The following is a 24,022-nucleotide window of genomic DNA, read 5'->3' on the forward strand; positions in this document are numbered from 1 at the left end:
ATGAACAGTCTAGGATTTTTAGGCTAGGTAAATTTTACCAGTGAGAGATAGATTATATATATATATATATATATATCTAAAAAAAAAAAAGAAAATCACATAGTCAAAATTATATATATTTATTTGCATTGTGCACAGAGAAATAAGTATTTGATACCCTACCAACCATTAAGAGTTCAGCCTCCTCCAGACCAGTTACACGCTCCAAATCAACTTGGTGCCTGCATGAAAGACAGCTGTCTTAAATGGTCACCTGTATAAAAGACTCCTGTCCACAGACTCAATTAATCAGTCTGACTCTAACCTCTACAACATGGGCAAGACCAAAGAGCTTTCTAAGGATGCCAGGGACAAGATCATAGACCTGCACAAGGCTGGAATGGGCTACAAAATCATAAGTAAGACGCTGGGTGAGAAGGAGAGAACTGTTGGTGCAATAGTAAGAAAATGGAAGACATACAAAATGACTGTCAATCGACATCGATCTGGGGCTCCATGCAAAATCTCACCTCGTGGGGTATCCTTGATCCTGAGGAAGGTGAGAGCTCAGCCGAAAACTACACGGGGGGGGGGAACTTGTTAATGATCTCAAGGCAGCTGGGACCACAGTCACCAAGAAAACCATTGGTAACACATTACGCCGTAATGGATTAAAATCCTGCAGTGCCCGCAAGGTCCCCCTGCTCAAGAAGGCACATGTACAGGCCCGTCTGAAGTTTGCTAATGAACATCTGGATGATTCTGAGAGTGATTGGGAGAAGGTGCTGTGGTCAGATGAGACTAAAATTGAGCTCTTTGGCATTAACTCTACTCGCCGTGTTTGGAGGAAGAGAAATGCTGCCTATGACCCAAAGAACACGGTCCCCACTGTCAAGCATGGAGGTGGAAACATTATGTTTTGGGGGTGTTTCTCTGCTAAGGGCACAGGACTACTTCACCGCATCAATGGGAGAATGGATGGAGCCATGTACCGTCAAATCCTGAGTGACAACCTCCTTCCCTCCACCAGGACATTAAAAATGGCTCGTGGCTGGGTCTTCCAGCACGACAATGACCCGAAACATACAGCCAAGGCAACAAAGGAGTGGCTCAAAAAGAAGCACATTAAGGTCATGGAGTGGCCTAGCCAGTCTCCAGACCTTAATCCCATCGAAAACTTATGGAGGGACCTGAAGATCTGAGTTGCCAAGCGACATCCTCGAAATCTGCAAAGAGGAGTGGGCCAAAATTCCATCTAACATGTGTGCCATCCTCATCATCAACTACAAAAAACGTCTGACTGCTGTACTTGCCAACAAGGGTTTTGCCACCAAGTATTAAGTCTTGTTTGCCAAAGGGATCAAATACTTATTTCTCTGTGCACAATGCAAATAAATATATATAATTTTGACAATGTGATTTTCTTTTTTTTTTTTTTATATAATCTATCTCTCACTGGTAAAATTAACCTAGCCTAAAAATTCTAGACTGTTCATGTCTTTGACAGTGGGCAAACTTACAAAATCAGCAAGGGATCAAATACTTATTTCCTTCACTGTATGTGTGTATATATATATATATATATATATATATGTGTATATATATATATATATATATATATACCCTACCTGCTTATTCTAGTAAAGATAGAAGGTTAGATAGATAGAAATAAATCTATCTTTTGATCAATCTATATATCTATTCAAAAAAAGTAGTGTAGTTGTAACACTATTTTTTGTGACCATATTATTCTGGCAACAATTCTCTCTACTTCTCTTCTCCTCGCACTGAAACAATGTGTGAGGAGAAGAAAAGAGGCAGGAGATTCGCTGCCAGAACTTATTTAAAATAAACACAAATGTGATCGCTTTGATTGGTTCTCACAGCGATTACATGATCAGGGACCAAACGATTGGTCCCTGATACTCTGGCCAGTGCCCAGGGCTATTGCCAACAGCCAGGGCACAGGGCTGTGTGCACGCGATCGAGTGTGCACACTCTCTACAGTGCCGCCATAAATTAGTCTAATTACGGCGGACTTCACAAACCCTGACTGCTGGCCATAAAAACACAGCCAGCGGTCGGGAAACCGTTAAGCCAGGTAGTCTTGTGGATAGCAATGGAAGAAGCTGAGGCCCGTGTTACAATATGGGCAGCATCAAGACAAGCCGCACATATATACTTGGACGCGTTGGAGATCAGACCGATCCACTAGTTTTTCCTCCAGAGGACCGGAGACCAGGCCATTACTGAGTTTATGCGCCTATTGAGTGACCGCTCTGCTTACCCAAACTGAGACACAATTTGTGCGTAACGTGTAGCCGAAGGTCTCAAAGGCGGACTTTGCATAAGATTCCACATGGCAATCCAGAGGATCTTTGAATGAAGTGGAGTACGCCATAGGCAAAGTATTAGCTTTAGCCGGACGAGAAACGGCAGGGTCTACCGCCAGGAACTTAACCCACTTGAAAGAGGTCCCTTCTTAAAATGGATAAAAGACGTTTAGAGAAAACTGCTTGTCTAGGTGTTTCCACTCCTTGAAAACTTAACCTTGAAGTTCAGAATGAGCTGGAAACACTGTCTGAGACCGTTGAGGCTGAAGAAAAGTTAACCGAAGGATAGGCATGGAATCAGTGACCTGTAAGGTGTCTCGGACAGTTCTAATAAGAACCTCCACAGAAATGGGGAGAGGGGCAGATCCCTTGTCAACCGAATCCGACCGCTCGTCCCCTCCGACTAGACCTTTAGGGGGAGAGGAAGTACCAGACCTAGTGAAGGTGAGACAGAAGAGACCAGTGAAAGTGAAGCTAGGCGCTCAGACCTGGTCCGCTTTTGGGGGTCTGCCATGGGAGGAAGACATGGACGTAGAGTCCACGGGAGAATGGTCAGAACAATTCGGCATCATGCCTAACATGGACTGAGTGATGTTCGCTAGGTTATCAATAGTTCTGAAAAGCGTAATGGGCCCATTCCGGATCCAGATTCACCATAACAAGTGTGAGCAACACAGGAGGCCGGCATGCATCGCAAAGGGAAGTAGACTGACCAGAAGTAAACTTAGTACTGCATTTGGAGCATGCATAATTAAATGTAATGGCTGTATGGCGTGAAGGTTCTGCCTTAGAGTCAGACATGGCAGTAAAGGCGTCACTAAACCACACACTGCAAAACTGGGAGTAGAGAAATCAATAGAACCACTCAGTACTGCACAGCAATAACTGCTCCCTTAGGAAGTGGTGGCTTCCTTCACTTAGGTGTGCTACGAAACAACACACTCCTACAGACCGTAAGCTCAGGGACTGAGGCTAGGGCACCTGCAGGGGAAGGAGAAAAAAGGCCAAGGGCCAGTCCTACCCGGTTTCAAAGTGTCTGATGTCCCTCCTGAGGCAAAGATTCAGCAGCACTAGTAAATAAATCTGCGCTGGAGCGCGATTGGATGAGTTTAGAGTTCGCACCTCTAGCTTCTACAGTACTGAGTGAAAATGGTGTTGCCGACGCAAGGCTTGCTAAGATGGTGCCGTCCATAGTATAAAATGAAAAATGACTTCGCCTAGAAATGACGCTGAGGAGCAAAAAGGGCTAGCGATGCCCACTGAATGGTAGCAACTAGTGGCCGCAGTTCGGCGTACTATGAGTGTACCACAGTGCTGTATACAAGCGGTGGTACGATGGAGGGGGGATAAACACACACCTCCATATTGGCACTCTCCATTCCTCTATCTCTTAGATGTTTGACAAGCTGGAGCACCTCCTCTGTGGTACACCCTTTAGTAAAGGGAGTCACTGTTGCGAGAGATTGAGAGGTTCTTAGGCTGGAGGAGGGGACAACCGGAAGACACTGTCAACCTTGTTTCCCAGGTAAATTAATAAATAAACTAACATAACAAAATGGTAAAGACTACCTTCCACGGACACTATGCCAAGGCTCAGTGTCTGTGCGCTGGGTATATCTTGCAGGAGGGGCCACTTTTTTTTCTTTCTTGATGTCAAGCCTCTTAGTGGCAACAGCATATAGCCCACGGTCTGTTTTCCCCAGTGTAAAGAACGAGAGAAAACTGGATAACACACGGAAGCCACACGGACACAACACGGACAATGATATGCATGAAAAACTGCCCTTTTTTGTGCACGCAAATTGGACACGCTCGTGTGAATAAGGCCTTAAAGTTATATTACTGATAAAGAGAAACTGAGTCTCTAAGTCTACTGTATCATATAATTTTTATTTAATTTATGTTAAAAGTGTACAAACAATTTCGATTTAAAAAAATTAATCCACACAGATGACAAGAATACATCACCAATACATCTCTATGTAGCAGTGCCATGGTACAATAGCTATTTAATTATAAAATGCATGACGGACAACAATAATAAAGCAAACATAGCAAATTATGTCAAACTATGGTATAATCCGCCACTATTGGGGTATAGGGCAATGTGCAACATAATCTATGAAATATTGTATGAATTAACCCAATAGCTTGTATAATTACCCATGTATCACAATGGTAGTACTATGTCTGCTCTATATAAGACCCTTCAGTTTAACCCGTTAGTGACTTCCTATAGGTGTTTTATGGTGGACGCCACTAACTGGCTTTATTCTGATGCAATTGCCTTTTCATGGCGCTGCATCGAAATAAATAATCTCCCCGGTAGCAGTTAAATGTCTCTGCTCTCAGCTGCCGAAATAAGTATCGATCTCGCCTGTTAACCCCTTCCCGACATTTGCCGTATGGGTACGCCATGGAAAGCATTGACTTCCCGCAAATTGCCGTACCCATACGCCAAATGTTTGGCACCGGCTCAGAAGCTGAGCCGGTGCCATCATCGCCGGATCTCAGCTGTATCTTACAGCTGACATCCGACTGTAAGTGCAGCGCTCAAACGCGAGTGCTGCACTTAAGGTGTTTGCAGCTCATCGGAAACCCAGCAATGAAATTGCCGGGGTTCCGGTGGCTGCAATGGCAACCGGAGGCCTAATACTGGCCTCCTGGTCTGCCTAGCACGGAAACGGTCAAGATCCGCCTGGCGGCGGAGCCTGATCGGCTTCCGTAGCCGCTGGCAAGATAGCGCCGGCTCAGGAGCTGATCCGGTGTATTCAGCGGTGGAAGTCAGCTGTATGTTACAGCTGACCTCCACCTGTAACAGCAGGAACCGGAGCTAGTTGCATCGTAGCGGTTACTAGCAGATCGCCAACCCTGACAGGCAATCGGGACTGGCGACTGCTGCTATGGCAACAGCAGACACAATGGCCTCCTGCTCTGCCATTACGGAAGCCGATTAGGCCTAGCTTGGAGGCGAAGCCTAATTGGCTTGCTGTCAGTGAATAACTGACAGATCTAATACATTGCACTACGTAGGTTGTGCAATCTATTAGAAAAAAATAAATCTGACAGCTGGACCTTCAAGTCCCCTGGTGGTACTTAAGAAAAAGTGTAAAAAATAAAAAGTTTCATGTAATAAAATAAAACACAATCCCCCTTTTACTCTCAAGTCCTTTATTATTGAAAAAAAATAATAAACCATACGTATTTCGTATCGCCGCGACCATGACGACCTGAGGTATCAAAATATTATATTATTTATTGCACAAGGTGAACAGCATAAAAAAAAAACGTAAAAAACGATACCAGAGTTTCTGTTTTTTGGTCACTTTGCCCTATAAATATAGGAATAAAAAGTGATGAAAAAGTCGCACGTATTCCAAAAAAGGTACCTATAAAAACTATAGCTCGTCTCGCAAAAAACAAACCCTCATACAGCTGCGTCGACAAAAAAATACATTCTTTTTACAAAAGTCGTTTTATTGTGCAAAAAGTTGTAAAACATAAAAAAGTCCAATAAAGTAGGTATCGCCGGAATCGTACTGACCCGCAGAATAAAGTTAACATGTAATTTATAACGCCTGGTGAACGCTGTATAAAAAAACCAAAATAAAACGATGCCAGAATTGCGTTTTTTTGTTTACCTGGCCTCCCAAAAAATAGGAAAAAAGGTGATCAAAAAGTCGCATGTACCCCAAAATGGTACCAATAATAACTACAGCTTGTCCCGCAAAAAAAAGCCCTCATACCACTACGTCTATGAAAAAATAAAATTAGTTATGGCTCCAATAAGTCAGGAAATAAAAAATATGCAGTTGTGCCCGAGGGGAACAGTTCTTCTGTTTGAAGAGGCGATTTATCAAGGACCTAAAATTAGGGAACCAGGAAAGGGAGGGCCCAAACATATCCGCTGGAAGCGACGTTGCCCGTATTATACCAGGACAACACTTTCCCAACAAAATTCCCCAAACTGCAAAGGTGCGGAGTGTGGGCCAAAAGGGGCATAAGAAAGGACGCCATAGATCAGTGCAACACCGGCCTGTGAAGAAAGGATTGCTTCACAGTGTAACACACATCTATGGATCATTTTATTGTTTTTTTTTTACCCCATTATTATACCACCTGACTATGCCCCTGATGTACTCTGCCCAGCTTACATGTACCCCCACATTATAAACGGAAACACCAGCAATACTCAAACAAAACTACTACCAAGCAAAATCTGCTCTCCAAAAGCCAAATGCCGTTTCTTCCCATCTGAACCCTACAGCGTGCCCAAACCGTTTCCTTCCACCTATATGGCATAGTCATACCCGGGAGAACCCTTTTTATCAATTTTTGGGGTGTGTGTCTCCAGTGGCATAAGCTGGGCATGACATATTTGCCACTGAAATGGCATATCTAGGGAAAAATATACATTTTTAATTTGCACCATCCACAGTGCATTCATTTATGGAAAAGACCTGTGCGGTGAAATGCTCACTACACCCCTTAACAAATGAGGGGTGTAGTTTCTAAATGGGGTCACTTCTCAGGGGTTTCTATTTATTATTTCACATCAGAGCCTCTGCAATTGTGAACCAATACTTTGTAAATCGCCAAATTAGGCCTCAATTTCGCATGGTACTCTTTCACTCCTGAGCCTGAGACATTCGACCAGGCAAAAGATTAGGGTCACATGTAGGGTGTTTCTAAAACCGGGAAAACATCACATAATAATTAGAGGGCTGTCTTGTTATGGTGGCGAAAGCTGGGCACCACATATTGGCATATCTATGGAAAAAATCCCATTTTCACTCTGCAACATCGAGTGCACACTAATTTCTACAAAACACCTGCAGGGTTAACATGCGTATTACACCACTAGGTAAATGCATTGAGGGGTGTAGTTTCCAAAATGGGGTCACTTCTGGGGGGTTCCACTGTTTTGGTCCCACAGGCGCTCAGAAACCAATCCAGCAAAATCTGCATTCCAAATGGCGCTCCTTCCCTTCTGAGCCCTGCCGTGTGCCCAAACAGCAGTTTATGACCACATATGGGGTATTGACGTACTCAGGAGAAATTGCTTTACAAATGTTGGGTTCTTTTTTTTTTTCCTTTATTTGTTGAGAAAATGAAAAATTTGGCTCTAAAGCTATGTCTTATTGAAGAAAAAGGATTTGTTTTTATTTTCACTGCATAATTCTAATAAATTCTATGAAACATCTATGGGCTCTAAATACTTACTACACCCCTAGATGAATTCCTCAAGGGGTGTAGTTTCCTAAATGGAATCACTTTTTGGGCATTTTCATTGTTTTGTCCCCTCAGGGGCTTTGCAAATGTGACATGGCCTCCGCAAACCATTCCTGCTAAATGTGATCTCCAAAAGCCAAATAGCGCTCTTTCCCTTCTAAGCCCCGCTGTGTGTCCAAACAGCCGTTTATGACCACATGTGGGGTATTGTTTTACTCAGGAGAAATTGCTTTACAAATTTTGTGGTGCTTTTTCTGCTTCAGTCCTTGTGGAAATGAGAAAAAGTAGCTAAACCTACATTTTCTTTGAAAAAATGTAGATTTTTATTTTCCGGGCCTACTTCCAATAATTTCTGCAAAAAATCTGCGGGGTCAAAACGCTCACTATACCCCTAGATAATTTCCTCAATGGGTGTAGTTTCCAAAATGGGGTCACTTGTGTGGGATTTTCATTGTTTTGTCCCCTCAGGGGCTTTGTAAATGTGACATGGCCTCTGCAAACCATTCCTGCTAAATGTGAACTCCAAAAGCCAAATGGTGCTCCATCCCTTCTAAGCCCTGCCGTGTGTCCAAACAACCATTTATTACCACTTGAGGGGTATTGTTTTACTCGGGAGAAATTGCTTTACAAATTTGGTGGTTCTTTTACTACTTTATTCCTTGTGGAAATGAGAAAAAAAAATGCTAAACCTACATTTTCTTTGAAAAAATGTAGATATTAATTTTCACTGCCTACTTCCAATGATTTCTGTAAAAAACCTGTGCGGTCAAAATGCTCACTACACCTCTAGATCATTTGCTTGAGGTGTGTAGTTTCCCAAATGGGGTCACTTTTGGGGGATTTCCACTGTTTTGGCACTGCAAGAGCCCCTCAAACCGGACATTGTGCCTAAAATATATTGTAATAAAAATAAGGCCCCAAAATCCACTTGGTGCTCCTTTGCTTCTGAGGCCGGTGCTTCAGTCCAGTAGCACGCTAGGGCCACATGTGGGATATTTTCTAAAACTGCAGAACCTGGGCAATAAATATTGAGTTGCATTTCTCTAGTGAAACTTTCTGTGTTATAATGAAAATTGGATTAAAAATTCATTTCTGCAAAAAATTTTTGTAAATTTCACCTCTACATTGCTTTAATTCCTGTGAAAAGGGTTAAGAAATTTTCTAAATGCTGTTTTCAATACTTTGAGGGGTGAAGTTTTTAAAATGGGGTGACTTTTTGGAGGTTTCTAATATATAAGGCCCTCAAAGCCACTTCACAACTGAACTGACCCCTGTAATAATAGCCTTTTGAAATTTTCTTGAAAATGTGAGAAATTGCTGCTAAAGTTCAAAGCCTTGTAACGTCCTAGAAAAATAAAAGGATGTTCAAAAAACGATGCCAATCTAATGTAGACATATGGGGGATGTTAATTAGCAACAATTTTGTGTTATAACTGCCTGTCTTACAAGAAGATACATTTAAGTTGAGAACAATGCTAATTTTTGCAATTTTTCGCGAAATTTTGGTGTTTTTCATTATTAAATACTGAACATATCTGTAATGATGGGGGTAGGGAAACAGACAAGTGAGCCCTAATCTACCAGCCACTCAGTCCCTGCCTACTTGCAACTACCCGCCCTGGGCGACGGGGTACAACTGGGCGACGGTCCCTACGCTCAATAAGTGCACGACAGACAAACGGACAAGGGTACAAAGAAGCTAAGGGAGATGGGGCAGTTGCCCACGGCAACACCGTGAGCAACAAGAGTGGTGAACGAGCCGAGTCAAACCAGGAGTGTATGAGGTATCAAACGCACAGCAGGAGAGTAGTCAGTAAGCCAGTGTCAATATGAAGCAGGGTCATATAGTTCAGAAGCTGCAGCAGGGCCAGGAAACCAAACGAGAAGAATCACAAGCAAGGAGGAACAGGAAAGGCAGGTATACATAGACAGCTCCGTCTGGCCAGGCTGTGATAGGCTCTCCCACTCCTAAGCCTGCCATCTTGAGTGGTGGAAGATGGAGTCAGTCTCACAGACATAGAAGCAGGTGCAGACTGATTACCTATGGGCGTAGATACAGAAGCTGTGCCTGGCAGATCCTTTACAATATCGAGCAAATTTTGCCAGTAACATAAAGTCCAATGTGTCACGAGAAAACAATCTCAGAATCGCTTGGATAGGTAAAAGTATTCCGACGTTATTACCACATAAAGTGAAACATGTCAAATTTGAAACATGAGGCTCTTTCAGGAAGGTCAAAAGTGGCTAAAGAGGGAAGGGGTTAACCCCTCAGATGCGGCGCTCAATAGAGAGCAGCATCTGAGTGGTTTTGGAGGAAAGGACGAGGCTCCCTCTCTCACCCCACCGCACCCTGTGATAAGATCGCAGGGGGCCAGTGTCTTCAATGGTAGCCGTGGGCCTAATAAAGGCCCCCAGGTCTGCCTCTAGTTAATGTCTGCCAGAGGCGTGGCCTAGCAGTTTCCTTCCCCTTTTTACTTGGACAGGGAGGAATATACTGCAATACAGAAGTATTGCAGTGTATTGTAAAAGTTATCAGTTGATCGCACTGCAAAAAGTCCCCTAGTGGGACTAATAAAAAAGTTTCAAAAAAGTTTTTAATAAAGTTAATAATAAATTAAATAAAAATGAAAAACCCTCTTTCCTCTGCTTTATTATTAAAAAACAAATTATTTTAAAAAAAGTTACGCGTATTTGGCATCGCCGCGTCCGTAACGATCCCAACTATGGGTTAAACGAAATAGCCTCACTCTGCGAACGGCGTAAAAAAAATGTGATAAAAAAAATCGCGTATACTCCAAAATGGTAGTAATAAAAACTACAAGTCGTCCCGCAAATAAAACTGCATCAGCAGAAAAATAAAAAAGTTTTGGCTTTTCAAATATGGAGACAAAAAAACAAATAATTTTAAAAAAAAAAGTTATTTTTATTGTGTAAAAGTAGTAAAACATAAGAAAACGTTATAAATTTGGTATCATTGCAATCGTAAAAACCCACTAAATAAAGTAATTGTTATTTATACCACACAGTAAACGGTGTAAATTTAGGACGCAAAAAAGTGTGGCAAAATTGCTTTTTTTTTCTATACCCCCCCCCCCCCCAAAATGTTAAGAAAAGTTAATCAATATATGTACCCAAAATGGTGCTATTAAAAAAAACAAAAAAAAAACAACTTGTCTTGCAAAAAACAAGGCCTTATACAGCTATGTTGATGCAAAAATAAAAGAGATATAGCTCTTTTTAAATGAGACGATGGAAAAACTTAAAAAATAGCTTGGTCATTAAGACCTAAAATGGTTAAAGTTCTAAATGCAATAGGTATAATGCATATTAGAAGAGAGCAATGTACTAACCAGTCATGCTAGCATCCCTGGAGTGCCGTCCTGCTCAGACGTGCTTTTTCACCGAATCGTGCGCCGGGGCGGGCCGCTACTCCAGCAAATCTTGCATAACTGGTTAGTACATTTATCTTTTCCATTATGTGTTTTATTTATTTTTTGTTTCATAAGGTTATAGGGGAGGTTTTTCAATATTATTGTTAGAAAATGCATTCGCAAAAATGTTGCGCAAAGAAATATAAATTTGGCTTCACTTGTTAGGCCCCATGCACACGAACGTTCTTTTGCGGGCGCAATTCCCCTGAAAATCCGCAGGAGAATTGCGGCCCCTTCATTCCTAGGGAACCATGCACACGGCCGTCGTTTTCACGGTCCGTGCATGGTCCGGAAGCCTGGACCGCAGAAAGAACGGGCTTGTCTTATTACGGCCGTGTTCCGCGGTGCATGGCCCGCGATTTGCGGGTGGTTAGCAATGACAGTCCGCTGCTGGCCGACCCGAAAATCACGGCCGTGCAAATGGCTACGGTCGTGTGCATGAGGCCTTAACCCCTTAAGGACGCAGCCTAGTTTTGGGCTTCATGTTCGTGGTAAAATGTGGTCGATATATTCAGTGTTTATTGGTGAAAAATTGCAAAATTTAGAGAACATTTTGAAAAAATTGCATTTTTCAGAATTTAAATGCATCTGCTTGTAAAACAGACGGTTATACCACCCAAAATAGTTACTAGCTCACATTTCCCATATGTCTACTTTAGATTGGCATCGTTTTTTGAACATTCTTTTATTTTTCTTGGACGTTGCAAGGCTTAGAACATAAACAGCAATTTCTCATATTTTTAAGAATATTTCCAAAGCCTTTTTTCTAAGGTACCTCTTGAGTTCTGAAGTGGCTTTGTGGGGCCTATGTATTAGAAACTCTGATGAAACACCCCATTTTAAAAACTAGACCCCTCAAAGTATTCAAAACAGCATTTAGAAAGTTTTTTTTTAACCCTTCAGGCATTTCACAGGAATTAAAGCAAAGTGGAGGTAAAATTTGCAAATGTAATTTTTCTTGCTGAATTTCAATTTTATTAAATTTTTTTTCTGTAACACAGAAGGTTTTACCAGAGAAACACTACTAAATATGTGTTGTCCAGATTCTGCAGTTTTTAGAAATGTCCCACATGTGGCGCTACTGCTCTCGTGGACTAAAACACAAGCCCTAGAAGCAAAGAAGCACCTAGTGCATTTTGAGTCCTCTTTTTTATTAGAATATATTTTAGGCAGCATGCCAGGTTTGAAGAGGTGTTGAGGTGCCAAAACAGTAGGAATCCCCCAATAGTGACCCCATTTTGGAAACTACACCCCTCAAGGAATTCATTTATGGTTGTTGTTACCATTTTGACCGCACAGTTTTTTCACAGCACGTATTTGAATTGGGCTGTGAAATTAAAAAAATGTCAATGTTTCCAATAAAATGTCATTTGTGATCAAAATTTCTTATTTTCACAGGGAACAAAATACCCCATTTTGTTGCCCAATTTGTCCTTAGTGTGGCAATACCCCATTTGTGGTGATAAACTGCCGTTTGGGCCCATGGGAGGGCTCAGAAGGAAAGGAGCGCTATATGTTGGTTGGAGTCCAGATTTTGCTGGATTGGTTTTCGGGTGCCATGTCGCATTTGCAGAGCCTCAGAGGTATCAAAGCAATGGAAACCCACCAAAAGTGACCCCATTTTGGAAACTACACCCCTCAAGGAATTCATTTATGGTTGTTGTTAGCATTTTGACCACACAGTTTTTTCACAGCACCTATTTCAATTGGGCTGTGACATTAAAAAAATGACATTTTTTCCAATAAGATGTAATTTTTTAGCAAAATTTCTTATTTTCACAGGGAACAAAATACTCAATTTTGTTGCCCAATTTCTCCTGAGTGCAGCAATACCCCGTTTGTGGCAATAAACTGCCGTTTGGGCCCATGGGAGGCCTCAGAAGGGAAGGAGCGCTTTGTGTTCTTTTAGTACAGATTTTGCTGGTTTGGTTTTCGGGTGCCATGTCGCATTTGCAGAGCCCCAGAGGTATCAAAGCAATGGAAACCCACCAGAAGTGACCCCATTTTGGAAACTACACCCCTCAAGGAATTAATTTATGGGTAATGTGACCATTTAGACCCCATAGTTTTTTCACAGAACTAATTTGAATTGGGCTGGGAATTTAAAAAATAAATATTTTTTCCAATAATATGTCATTTTAGCTCAAAAATTCTTATTTTCACAAGAAATAAAATACTCCATTTTGTTGCCCAATTTGTCCTGACTGCGGCAATACCCCATTTGTGGTGATAAACTGCCGTTTGGGCCCATTGGAGGGCTCAGAAGGAAAGGAGCGCTGTGTGTTCTTTGGAGTCCAGATTTTGCTGGATTGGTTTTCGGGTGCCATGTCGCATTTGCAGAGCCCCAGAGGTATCAAAGCAATAGAAACCAACCACAAATGACCCCATTTTGGAAACTACACCCCTCAAGGAATTCATTTATGGGTGTTGTGACCATTTTGACCCCATAGTTTTTTCACATAACTTATTTGAATTGGGCTGGGAATGAAAACAAAATTATTTTTTTCAAATAATATGTAGTTTTGGCAGAACCGATAAAAACACAGGGACATATACAAAACCACCGAAAAAGGCCATACTTACAAATGGACACAGCCAGGCCAGAAATGCTGATGAAAGGGCGAGCAGGTGCTTTAAATAATAATAGCCACTCCCACTAGTCTTGAGGGGAGTGGTGTGTGGTGCATGGGATGTGTAGTAAGAAATAATAAATGAATAGTGTGTGTGCAAGTGTAATACTATAAGTGAAATATAGGGGGCAGTAATAAATTAAGTGCCTCAATGGAAATAAATGGATAATGGGGTGCAAGTGAGTGAAACATGGAGGGATAGTGTGTACGTCATGAGGCACAACGTGTATAGCCAGGTAGAAGCCTATTTGTGACGCCTTGATAATTCATAGAGCGGGCTACCCTGCTTGCTATGCCAAACAACAACACACCATGCTCTCCCAGCATCAAAGACCCGGCTGTGTCCAAGAGAAGCTAATATACATAATAATGAAAAATACCTGGGGTATTGGTAATCATTTTGGCCAAAAGGACGCAAGCTCGCAATCCACGACAAGGATCCCCAGACTTGCGAGTCCCTAAATCCTAAACTGGAACAGAACGTTCCTGATGCACAAACAGAACCGATAAAAACACAGGGACATATACAAAACCACCGAAAAAGGCCATACTTACAAATGGACACAGCCAGGCCAGAAATGCTGATGAAAGGGCGAGCAGGTGCTTTAAATAATAATAGCCACTCCCACTAGTCTTGAGGGGAGTGGTGTGTGGTGCATGGGATGTGTAGTAAGAAATAATAAATGAATAGTGTGTGTGCAAGTGTAATACTATAAGTGAAATATAGGGGGCAGTAATAAATGAAGTGCCTCAATGGAAATAAATGGATAATGGGGTGCAAGTGAGTGAAACATGGAGGGATAGTGTGTACGTCATGAGGCACAACGTGTATAGCCAGGTAGAAGCCTATTTGTGACGCCTTGATAATTCATAGAGCGGGCTACCCTGCTTGCTATGCCAAACAACAACACACCATGCTCTCCTTGGAGTACAGATTTTGCTGGTTTGGTTTTCGGGTGCCATGTCGCATTTGCAGAGCCCCAGAGGTATCCTAGCAATGGAAACCCGCCAGAAATGACCCCATTTTGGAAACTACACCCCTCAAGGAATTAATTTATGGGTAATGTGACCATTTAGACCCCATAGTTTCTTCACAGAACTTATTTGAATTGGACTGGGAATTTAAAAAATATATATTTTTTCCAATAATATGTAGTTTTGGCTGAAAATTTCTTATTTTCACAAGAAATAAAATACCCCATTCTATTGCGCAATTTGTTCTGAGTGCCGCAATACCTCATTTGTTGTGATAAACTGCCGTTTGGGCCCATGGGAGGGCTCAGAAGGAAAGGACCACCATTTGGCCTACTGGGGATTTTCTAGTGCGAAGTCATGTATGCAGAAGCACCTGAGGTACCAGTACAGTTGAAACCCGCAAGAAGTGACCCCGTTTTAAAAACTACACCCTTAAGGCATTCATCTAGAGGTGTAGTGAGCATTTTGACCGGAGACCTACACCCCATAAACTGTAATATGGGTTCTCCCGGGTATGGCAATACCCTACATGTGGCTGTTATCAGCTGCCTGGGCACACAGCAGGGCTCCGAGGGGGGATAAGCTGTGCGGAGTGCATCAGGGTAAGTAAAATTGGGGTAAATTATAAACCAAGGGATGTATGATCAATTTTAAAACACTCTTTCATACAGAGCTCTGGTTATTCAGGACACGTGTCACATTGATATATTGTGTCATCCCTTATCGCCCTCTTATAGCAGACTTTGCACCTCTTTTGACTTTTTCCCTTCTTGCCAGTTTGGGGAACTTCTCCTGGAAAGTGTTGCCGCCCTGGTACGATGCGTGTGGCCCCGCTTCCAGAAGTACTGGGTGCCCCCCCTTCTTGGTCCCTAAAGATTAGGTTCTTGATAATCGCCTCTTGAAATTCCAGGAAAGTTCCCATCTGGCCTGCACATCGACGTAGCACGTACGCATTGTACAAAGCCATCTGTATGATGTGCACGGCCAGCTTCTTCTACCACACCGCATGGCGCTGTAGGGCTTCAGGATTTGATCTGACAAGTCCATCCCTCCCATGTACCTATTGTAGTCCAGGATGCAGTCTGGTTTGGGGGTGGCCTTTCCTTCATATATCCTAAACCTGTAGGTATACCCTGATGCACTCTCGCAGCTTATACATCTTCACGCCATACCTTGCCCTCTTACCCGGCAGGTACTCGCGGAATTGAACCCTCCCTTTAAAATGTACCAGGGACTCATCAATAGAAATACACTTCTTGGGGTTGAATGCTTGGGAAAACCGGGCACTGGAACGGTCTAATAGGGGTCTCCGTTTATACAAACGGTCAAAACTGGGGTCATCTCGGGGTGGGCACGGCTCATTATCCGTATAATGTAAGAAGCGAAGTATTGCCTCATTTATTTATTTTTTTAGGTTACAGTTCAGTTCTGAAGTTGCTTTGAGGGGCCCATATATTAGAAACCCCTATCAAATACCCCATTTTAGAAACTAGACCCCTCAAAGTATCCACAACAGCATTTAGAAAGTTTATGAACCCTTTAGGTGTTCCACAGAAATTTAGAGCAAAGTAGAGGTGAAATTTAAATTTTTTTTTTGTCAGAAAATCCTCTTTATACCATTTTTTTTATAACACAAAAGGATTTATCAGAGAAACGCAACATAATACGTATTGCCCAGATTCTGCAGTTTTGAGAAATATCCCACATGTGGCCCTAGTGCGGTAATGGACTGAAGGAGCGGCCTCAGAAGCAAAGGAGCACCTAGTGGATTTTGAGGCCTCTTTTTTATTAGGCACTATGTCCGGTTTGAAGAGGTCTTGTGGTGCCAAAACATTGGGAACCCCCCAAATGTGACCCCAATTTGGAAACTAGACCCCTTGAGGAATCCATTGTAGTTTTCTTGGGGTGCATGCGACTTTTTGATCAGTTTTTATTCTATTTTTATGTGGCGTGGTGACTAAAAAACAGCAATTCTACTATTGTTTTTTATTCTATTTTTTTTTTACAACGTGCGCTATAAATGACATATTCACTTTATTCTGCGGGGCGATACGATTACGGCGATACCAGATGTTTATAGGTTTTTTTTATGTCTTATAGCGTTTGCACAATAAAATACGTTTTGTAAACAATCATTCACTTTTTGTGTTACCTTATTCTAAGAGCCAGAACTTTTTTATTTTTCAATCAATAAAGCCGTGCGAGGACTTATTTTTTGCGTAACGAACTGTAGTTTCGATCAGTACCATTTTTAGGTACATGCGACTTTTTGATCTCTTTATATTCCATTTTTTGGGAGGTGAAGTGACCAAACAATTGTGATTGTGGTACGGTTTATTATTATTTTCTTTTACGGCGTTCACCGTGCGGGATAAATAACGAAATAATTTTGTAGTTCAGGCCGTTACGGACGCGGCGATATCAATTATGTATAGTTTATTTGTTTATATATTTTTATTAATAATAAATGACTGATCAGGGAAAAGGGGGGATTTTTACTTTTATTACTTTTAAAACTTTTATTTTCTTATTTTTACACATCTTTTTTTAACTTTTTTTAAAGTTTATTACTTTGTCCCACTAGGGGACTTGAGGGCAGGAGGCCCTGATCGCTATTCTAATACACTGCACTACATGCGTAGTGCAGTGTATTAGAACTGTCAGCTACTCACTGACAGCAAGCATAGTGGGTCCTGACGTTGTCAGGGCCCACTAGGCTTCCGTCTATGGCATAGCCGGACGCCATTGTTTGGTGTCCGGTTGCCATAGTCACCATCGCCGGCCGCTATCGCGTAGCAGGCCGGCGATGGCAGCTTAACCCCTAAAAAGCCGCAATCTCTATAGAACGCGGCTTTTAAGAGGTTAATCAGCAGGGACACAGCGATCGGTCCCCGCTGTAGGAGCTGTGACAGCTGCTGAACAAGACAGCAGCTGTCATAGCTCCTGTATGTGTCGGGAGGACGGCCGAAACGGCCATTACTCCCGAGACGTACTATTAGGTCATGGAGCGCGAACGATACAGCTGCCATGACCTAATAGTACGTCCAGGAGCGGGAAGGGGTTAAACATGTTACCATGCCATTTAAGGATGTGACAATACCAGAATTTGGACTTCGATACCGATACTTCGTGTAGTATTGCGATTTCGATACCAAAACGATACTCTGCCAACAGTAATAAAAAATTTCTGATGTGAGGCACGTGGTGTGATGATGAATTTAACCTCCATGTGCCTCACATTAATAGTAATTAACCATCATGTTTCTCAGTCCTAATGGGTTAATGTGTGAGGTACATCATAGGGTTAATTACTTTTAATGTCACACCTCGTGCCTCACATTAATAAGTGAAAGCTGTTTTTATTTTATTTTTTTTACATCGTACACATCATAAATGAGGCAAAAAAATTGTTGTGCAGGTTATTACGGCCGTGCTAATACCGAATATGTATATTTTATGTATTGAGACTTATTTTAATGTTTATTTTAAGAAGGTGTATGTATATTTGATTTAATATTATTTTATGTTTTTACTTTATTTTTAAACTTTAATCAGATATATGCCAGTACATTAGCCTGTGCACGTATAGTACACAGGCAGTTGTTAGGGCATACTTAGGTACAGTATGTCCTGACAGGAAATATGGTAAGACAGCCCTGGGCTCCTTCAATGGACCCTGGGCTGTCTGCCCATATATGGTATGGCCCTCGATCGGGTCACAGGAATTCCCTGTGACGCGATCCAAGGGGCATCCCCCCCTTTCTCGTTTTCTCCTGAATGCTGCGGTGGTGGCCAGCTTTGATCGCAGCATTCAGGAGAATAGCGGCGGAGATGAGAGGTTTCTCTGATCTCCACCCTTATAGAGCGGGGCTCCGGCTGTGTAATACAACCATTGTCCCTCTCCTGACAACAAATGCGCGCGCGGTCAGCATGAGGAGATGCGGCCAGCGCTGCACTAATGAGCGGCGGCGCAGGCACCGAAGACAGAACATGGGGGTGTTTTGCAGTACGCCTGCCATGTTCGATCTTCAGTGCCGCCTCTCATTAGTGCAGCGATGCCCGCATCGCATCATCCTGACAGCGCGTACTTGTTGTCAGGAGCGTGGTAATAGTTGTATTACACAGCCTCATACATTCATGTGTTACAATACTGATCTGCCGCACAGCTTAGTATCGAAATACATGAAACAACGGTATCGAACCATTAGGGGATGCACAGTATCGAAGTTTCGATGCATCGTACATCCCGAATGCCATGAATATTGGTGCATTTTTATGCCTCCTACCGCCTTCCCTTGTGAAAGATAGTACCTAAAACACTTGCTAAATAATAAATGTGGCACACGTCTTGTGTTAAAAAATTTTGCCCACATTTTGGTGCTTTTTGCTTATTAAGCATTCCCCTTTATATTTTTACTTTTACTTTTAAAGTAAAATTATATTTAAAAGAGGGATTTTATTTTTTTTAATTGTATTTTACATTACTTTGCATGTATACACTTGTAATTTCTACTTTTTTTTTTTTTTTGTTTATTTAGGTGGGCATCATTGACTTTTCTTTCTGTCTTAAGGATATACAGAAAAATGAAAGTGAGAAAAAGTATGTACTATAATTTAATTTCTTTTCAATTACTCATTTTTGTTTAAAAATAATGTTTAGGTCCAGATCACATGTAGTTTTTTGATGCGGAAACCGCATCGGTATCCGTGCCAAAAAACGTTAGAAACCGGCTTTAGCCGCTCACGGGGAAAAAAAGTGCCGAATTCTTTCTTGAAATGGGAGGTAGAAGAAACGTCATAAGCTGTATAATATGCTCTATCTTCTCCTTAATGGCCGTGGGCGAAAAAACGCTGCAAGAAAGTGCAGGCAGGTCAAAATTCCTGAAGGAATTTTGAAGCATATTTTTTCTGCCTGCAAAATACTCCGTGTGAACTAGGCCTTAAAGTGAATCTGTTAGATTTTTATGCCGCGGGAAGGAATAAAGCAGTGACAGACACACTAATTTCAGTGGTCTGTCACTTAATCGTCGTTTTTGAGGAAATATATTTTATCTTTACAGAGCGTGGCCAGCGTTGCAGGCCTGCAGTCCATTGATAATGATATTCGCTCTCCTCCCCGCCCTCCAGCAGCTGATTGACAGTTTTTTCCCTATTTCTGTGCATAGGTAGAAATGTGTCAATCAGCAGCTGGAGGGGTGTGGGGTGTCTTGAATATGATAAATATCAATGAGCTCCAGGCTTGCAGCACAAAGTTAAGATGTAAGTTCTCAAAAACAATGAAATAACTGAGCATATCCTGGGGGACTAAGTTACGGTACCTTCTAGTACATAATTGCAAAACCCTCTAATGTGAGAAAGAAGGATGCACTTCAATTTATTATAATGAACAGATAGCCCATTTGGCCTGGAGTCTTGCAGTTCTGAAGAGCACTAATCGCTCCCTTCAACTCTTTATCAGATACATCTTTGTTTAGTTATTAGGTTGATGCAGTATTTAACCCCTTCCCGACATCCGCCGTATATATACGGCGCTGCCGGGAAGGTGTTCCCGCAAAGCGCAGTACAGTTACGGCGCAGTGATGGTGCGGGCTCAGGAGCAGAGCCGGCACCATCACCGCTGGGTGACGGCTGTATTATACAGCTGGCACCCTCCTGTAACTGCCAGGACCGGAGCTATTCTCCGATCCGGCAAATTAACCCCTCAGATGCTGCGCTCAATAGAGCGCAGCATCTGATAGGTTTTATCCCGACCAGCAACCCAGTGACGCAATCGCTGGGTTGCTGTGGCAATCGGACGCCAGAAAATGGCGTCCGAGTCTGCCTTGTACGGGAGCCAATGAGGACCCGCCTGCGGCGCGTCCTCATAGGCTTGCTGTCAGTGAATAACTGACAGCGCTAATACACTGCACTACGTATGTAGTGCAGTGTATTAGAGTAGCGATCGGGGCATCAGGCCCTCATGTCCCCTAGTGGGACAAGTAAAAAAAAGTTAATAAAAATGTGGTAAAACAATAAAAACACACACATTTCAAATTAAAATAAAGCTAAACTGACTTTTTTCCCATAGTAAGTCTTTTATTATGGGAAAAACCGTAAAAATTAAAAAAACTATACATAATTGGTATCGCCGCGTCCGTAATGACCTAAACTACAAAACTATTATGTAATTTATCCCGCACGGTGAACGGCGTAAAAAAAAAAACATGAAAAACAACGCCAGAATCTTTGTTTTTAGGTCACATCTCCTTCCAAAAAATGCTATAAAAAGTAGTCAAAAAGTCACATTTATTCCAAAATAGTACTAATAAAAACGACAATCTGTCCTGCGAAAAATAATCCCGGACACCGCTTTGTGCACGCAAAAATAAAAAAGTTGTGGGTCTTAGAATATGGCGACACAGAAAACAAATGATTTTATAAAAAAAAAATGATTTTATTGTGCAAAAGCCGCAATACATAAAAAAAACTATACATAATTGGTATCGCCGTGTACGTAATGAGCCAAACTACAAAACAATTATGTAATTTATCCCGCACGGTGAACGCCGTAAAAAAAAAAACATGAAAAACAACGCCAGAATCTTTGTTTTTAGGTCACATCTCCTTCCAAAAAATGCTATAAAAAGTGATCAAAAAGTCACATTTACTCCAAAATAGTACTAATAAAAAACGACAATCCGTCCCGCAAAAAATAATCCCTGACACCGCTTTGTGCACACAAAAATAATAACGTTATGGGTCTTAGAATATGTCGACACAGAAAACAAATGATTTTATAAAAAAAAGTTATTTTATTGTGCAAAAGCTGCAATACATTAAAAAAAAAAACTATATAAATTTGGTATCGCCGTAATCATATCGACCCACAGAATAAAGCTAACATGTAATTTAGGGCGCACTGTGGATGCCGAAAAAAAAACCCAATAAAAAACTATTCCAGAATTGCTTGTTTTTGGTCATTTCCTTTACCAAAAAATGAAATAAAACGTGATCAAAAAGTCGTATGTGTTCTAAAATGGTACCAATAAAATCTACAGCCCGTCTCGCAAAAAACAAGCCCGCACACCGCTCAATCAACTGAAAAACAAAAAAGTTATGGCACTAGTAATGCGGTGATGAAAAAAATCTCAATGCCCAGGCCGGAGGGGAACATTCCTTCAGTTTCAGGGCCCTAGTATTTAGGAACTAGGAAAGAGAAGGGACATAGCACATCCGCTGGAAGCAAGCGCGCCCGTATTATACCAGCGCAACACTTTCCCAGTAATATTTCCCAAACTACGAAGGAGAAAAAGTCCCCAAAAGGTGCAGAGTGTAACAAAAGGGGGATAAGAAAGAAAACCGTTTATCAGTGTGACACCGGCCTGTGCATAACGGATCGCTTCAGAGCGTAACACACATCTATGGATAATTGTATTATTTACCCCATTATTATACCCTCTTATTATGCCCTGATGTACTCCGCACAGATTACATACGTCGCCACATTATAAACTGAAATACCAGCAAAACCCCAAACAGAACTACTTCCAAGCAAAATCCATGCTCAAAATGGCGGTCTTTCCCTTCTTAGCCCTACAGTGTGCCCAAACAGCAATTTATGTCCACAAGTAAGGCATTACCATACCCGGGAGAGCCCGCTTAACAATTTATGGGGTAAGAGTCTCTAGGGTCACAACATATTGTGCGGTGAATGGGCAGATCAGTGGAGAAATTGCAATTTTCACTTTGCACCATCTACTGCGTATTCATTTCTGAAAAACACCTGTGGAGTCTAAATTCTCACTACACCCCTTGATAAATGCCTTTAGGGGTGTAGTTTCTTAAACAGGGTTACTTTTGTTTGGTACATCAGTGGTTTTGCAAATGCAACATGGCTTCCGCAAACCATTCCAGCAAAATCTACGCTCCAAAGGATAAATACCGCTCCTTTTCTTCTGAATGCTCCCATATACGTAAACAGCTGATTATAACCACATATGAGGTGTTACCGTACTCGGGAGAAATTTCTTTACAACTGTTGGGGTGCTTTTTCGTCTCTATTTCTTGTAAAAATGAAAAATGTTGATCTAAAACTACATCTCGTTGTAAAAAAAAATTTTTTTTTCATGGCATAATTCTAATTCACCAAAAAACCTTTTGGGATCAAAATTTTCACTATACCCCTAGATGATTCCTCAGGGGGTGCAGTTTCCCAAATGGAGTCACTTTTGGGGTGTTTCCACTGTTCTAGTACTACAGGGGCTCAGCAAATGTGACATGGCGCCCAGAAACCATTCCAAAATCCAAATGGTGCTCCTTACATTCTGAGCCCTACCGTGTGTCCAAACAGATGTTTGTGACCACATGTGGGGTATTGTTTTACTCGGGAGAAATTGCTTTACAAATGTTGTGGTGCTCCTTCAGTCCTTGTGGAAATGAAAAAAAAATACCTAAACCTACATTTTCTTTGAAAAAATGTAGATTTTCATTTTTACGGCCTACTTCCAATAAGTTCTGTAAAACACCTGTGGGGTCAGACTGCTCACTGTACCCCTAGATAATTTCCTCATGGGGTGTAGTTTCCAAAATGGGGTCACTTGTTGGGGGTTTCCACTGTTTTGTCCCCTCAGGGGCTTTGCAAATGCGACATGGCCTCCGCAAACCATTCCTGCTAAATTTGAGCTCCAAGAGCCAAATGGCGCTCTTTCCATTCTAAGCCCTGCCGTGTATCCAAACAACCGTTTATTACCACATGTGGGGTATTGTTTTACTCGGGAGAAATTGCTCTACAAATGTTGTGGTGCTTTTTCTACTTTAGTTCTTTTGGAAATGAAAAACAATTAGCTAAACCTACATTTCATTTGAAAAAATGTAGATTTTCATTTTTATGGCCTAGGTCCAAACATTTTTGCAAAAAAAACTGGCGGGTCAAAATGCTTGCTACACCCCTAAATAAATTCCTTGATGGGTGTAGTTTCCCAAATGGGGTCACTTTTGGGGGGTTTCCACTGTTTTAGTTCCACAAGACCTGTTCAAAGCTGACATGGTGCCTAAAATATATTCTAATAAAAAGGAGGCCCAAAATCCACCAGGTGCTCCTTTGCTTCTGAGGCCGGTGCTTCAGTCCAGTAGCAAACTAAAGCCACATGTGGGATATTTCCTAAAACTGCAGAACCTGGGCAATAAATATTGAGTTGCATTTCTTGGTTAAAACCTTCTGTGGTACAAAAAAAAATGGACTCAAAATGAATTTCTGGAAAAAAATAATGAACTTTGTAAATTTCACCTCTACTTTGCCTTAATTCCTGCGCAATGTCTAAAGGGTTAAGAAACTTTCTAAATGCTGTTTTGAATACTTTGGGGGGTGCAGTTTTTAAAATGGGGTGACTTATTGGGGGTTTCTAATATATAAGGCCCTAAAAGTCACTTCACAACTGAACTGGCCCCTGTAAAAATATCATTT

The 24,022-nt window shown here is 41.7% G+C and overlaps 1 protein-coding gene across 6 annotated transcripts in view; it reads left to right on the plus strand.

Moving 5' to 3' along the window:
• Nucleotides 1-24,022, plus strand: part of LOC142748947 (RUN and FYVE domain-containing protein 1-like) — a 543,301-nt gene that overhangs the window by 123,672 nt on the left and 395,607 nt on the right. For all 6 annotated transcript variants that reach the window (XM_075856376.1, XM_075856372.1, XM_075856375.1 and 3 more), the window contains one exon: nucleotides 19,119-19,180. In XM_075856376.1, the coding sequence (XP_075712491.1) occupies nucleotides 19,119-19,180 (62 nt within the window). The remainder of the gene's footprint in view (nucleotides 1-19,118; nucleotides 19,181-24,022) is intronic.

This window comes from Rhinoderma darwinii, chromosome 3 (assembly GCF_050947455.1).
Source record: "Rhinoderma darwinii isolate aRhiDar2 chromosome 3, aRhiDar2.hap1, whole genome shotgun sequence".
In the NCBI taxonomy this organism is placed as follows: Eukaryota; Metazoa; Chordata; class Amphibia; order Anura; family Rhinodermatidae; genus Rhinoderma; species Rhinoderma darwinii.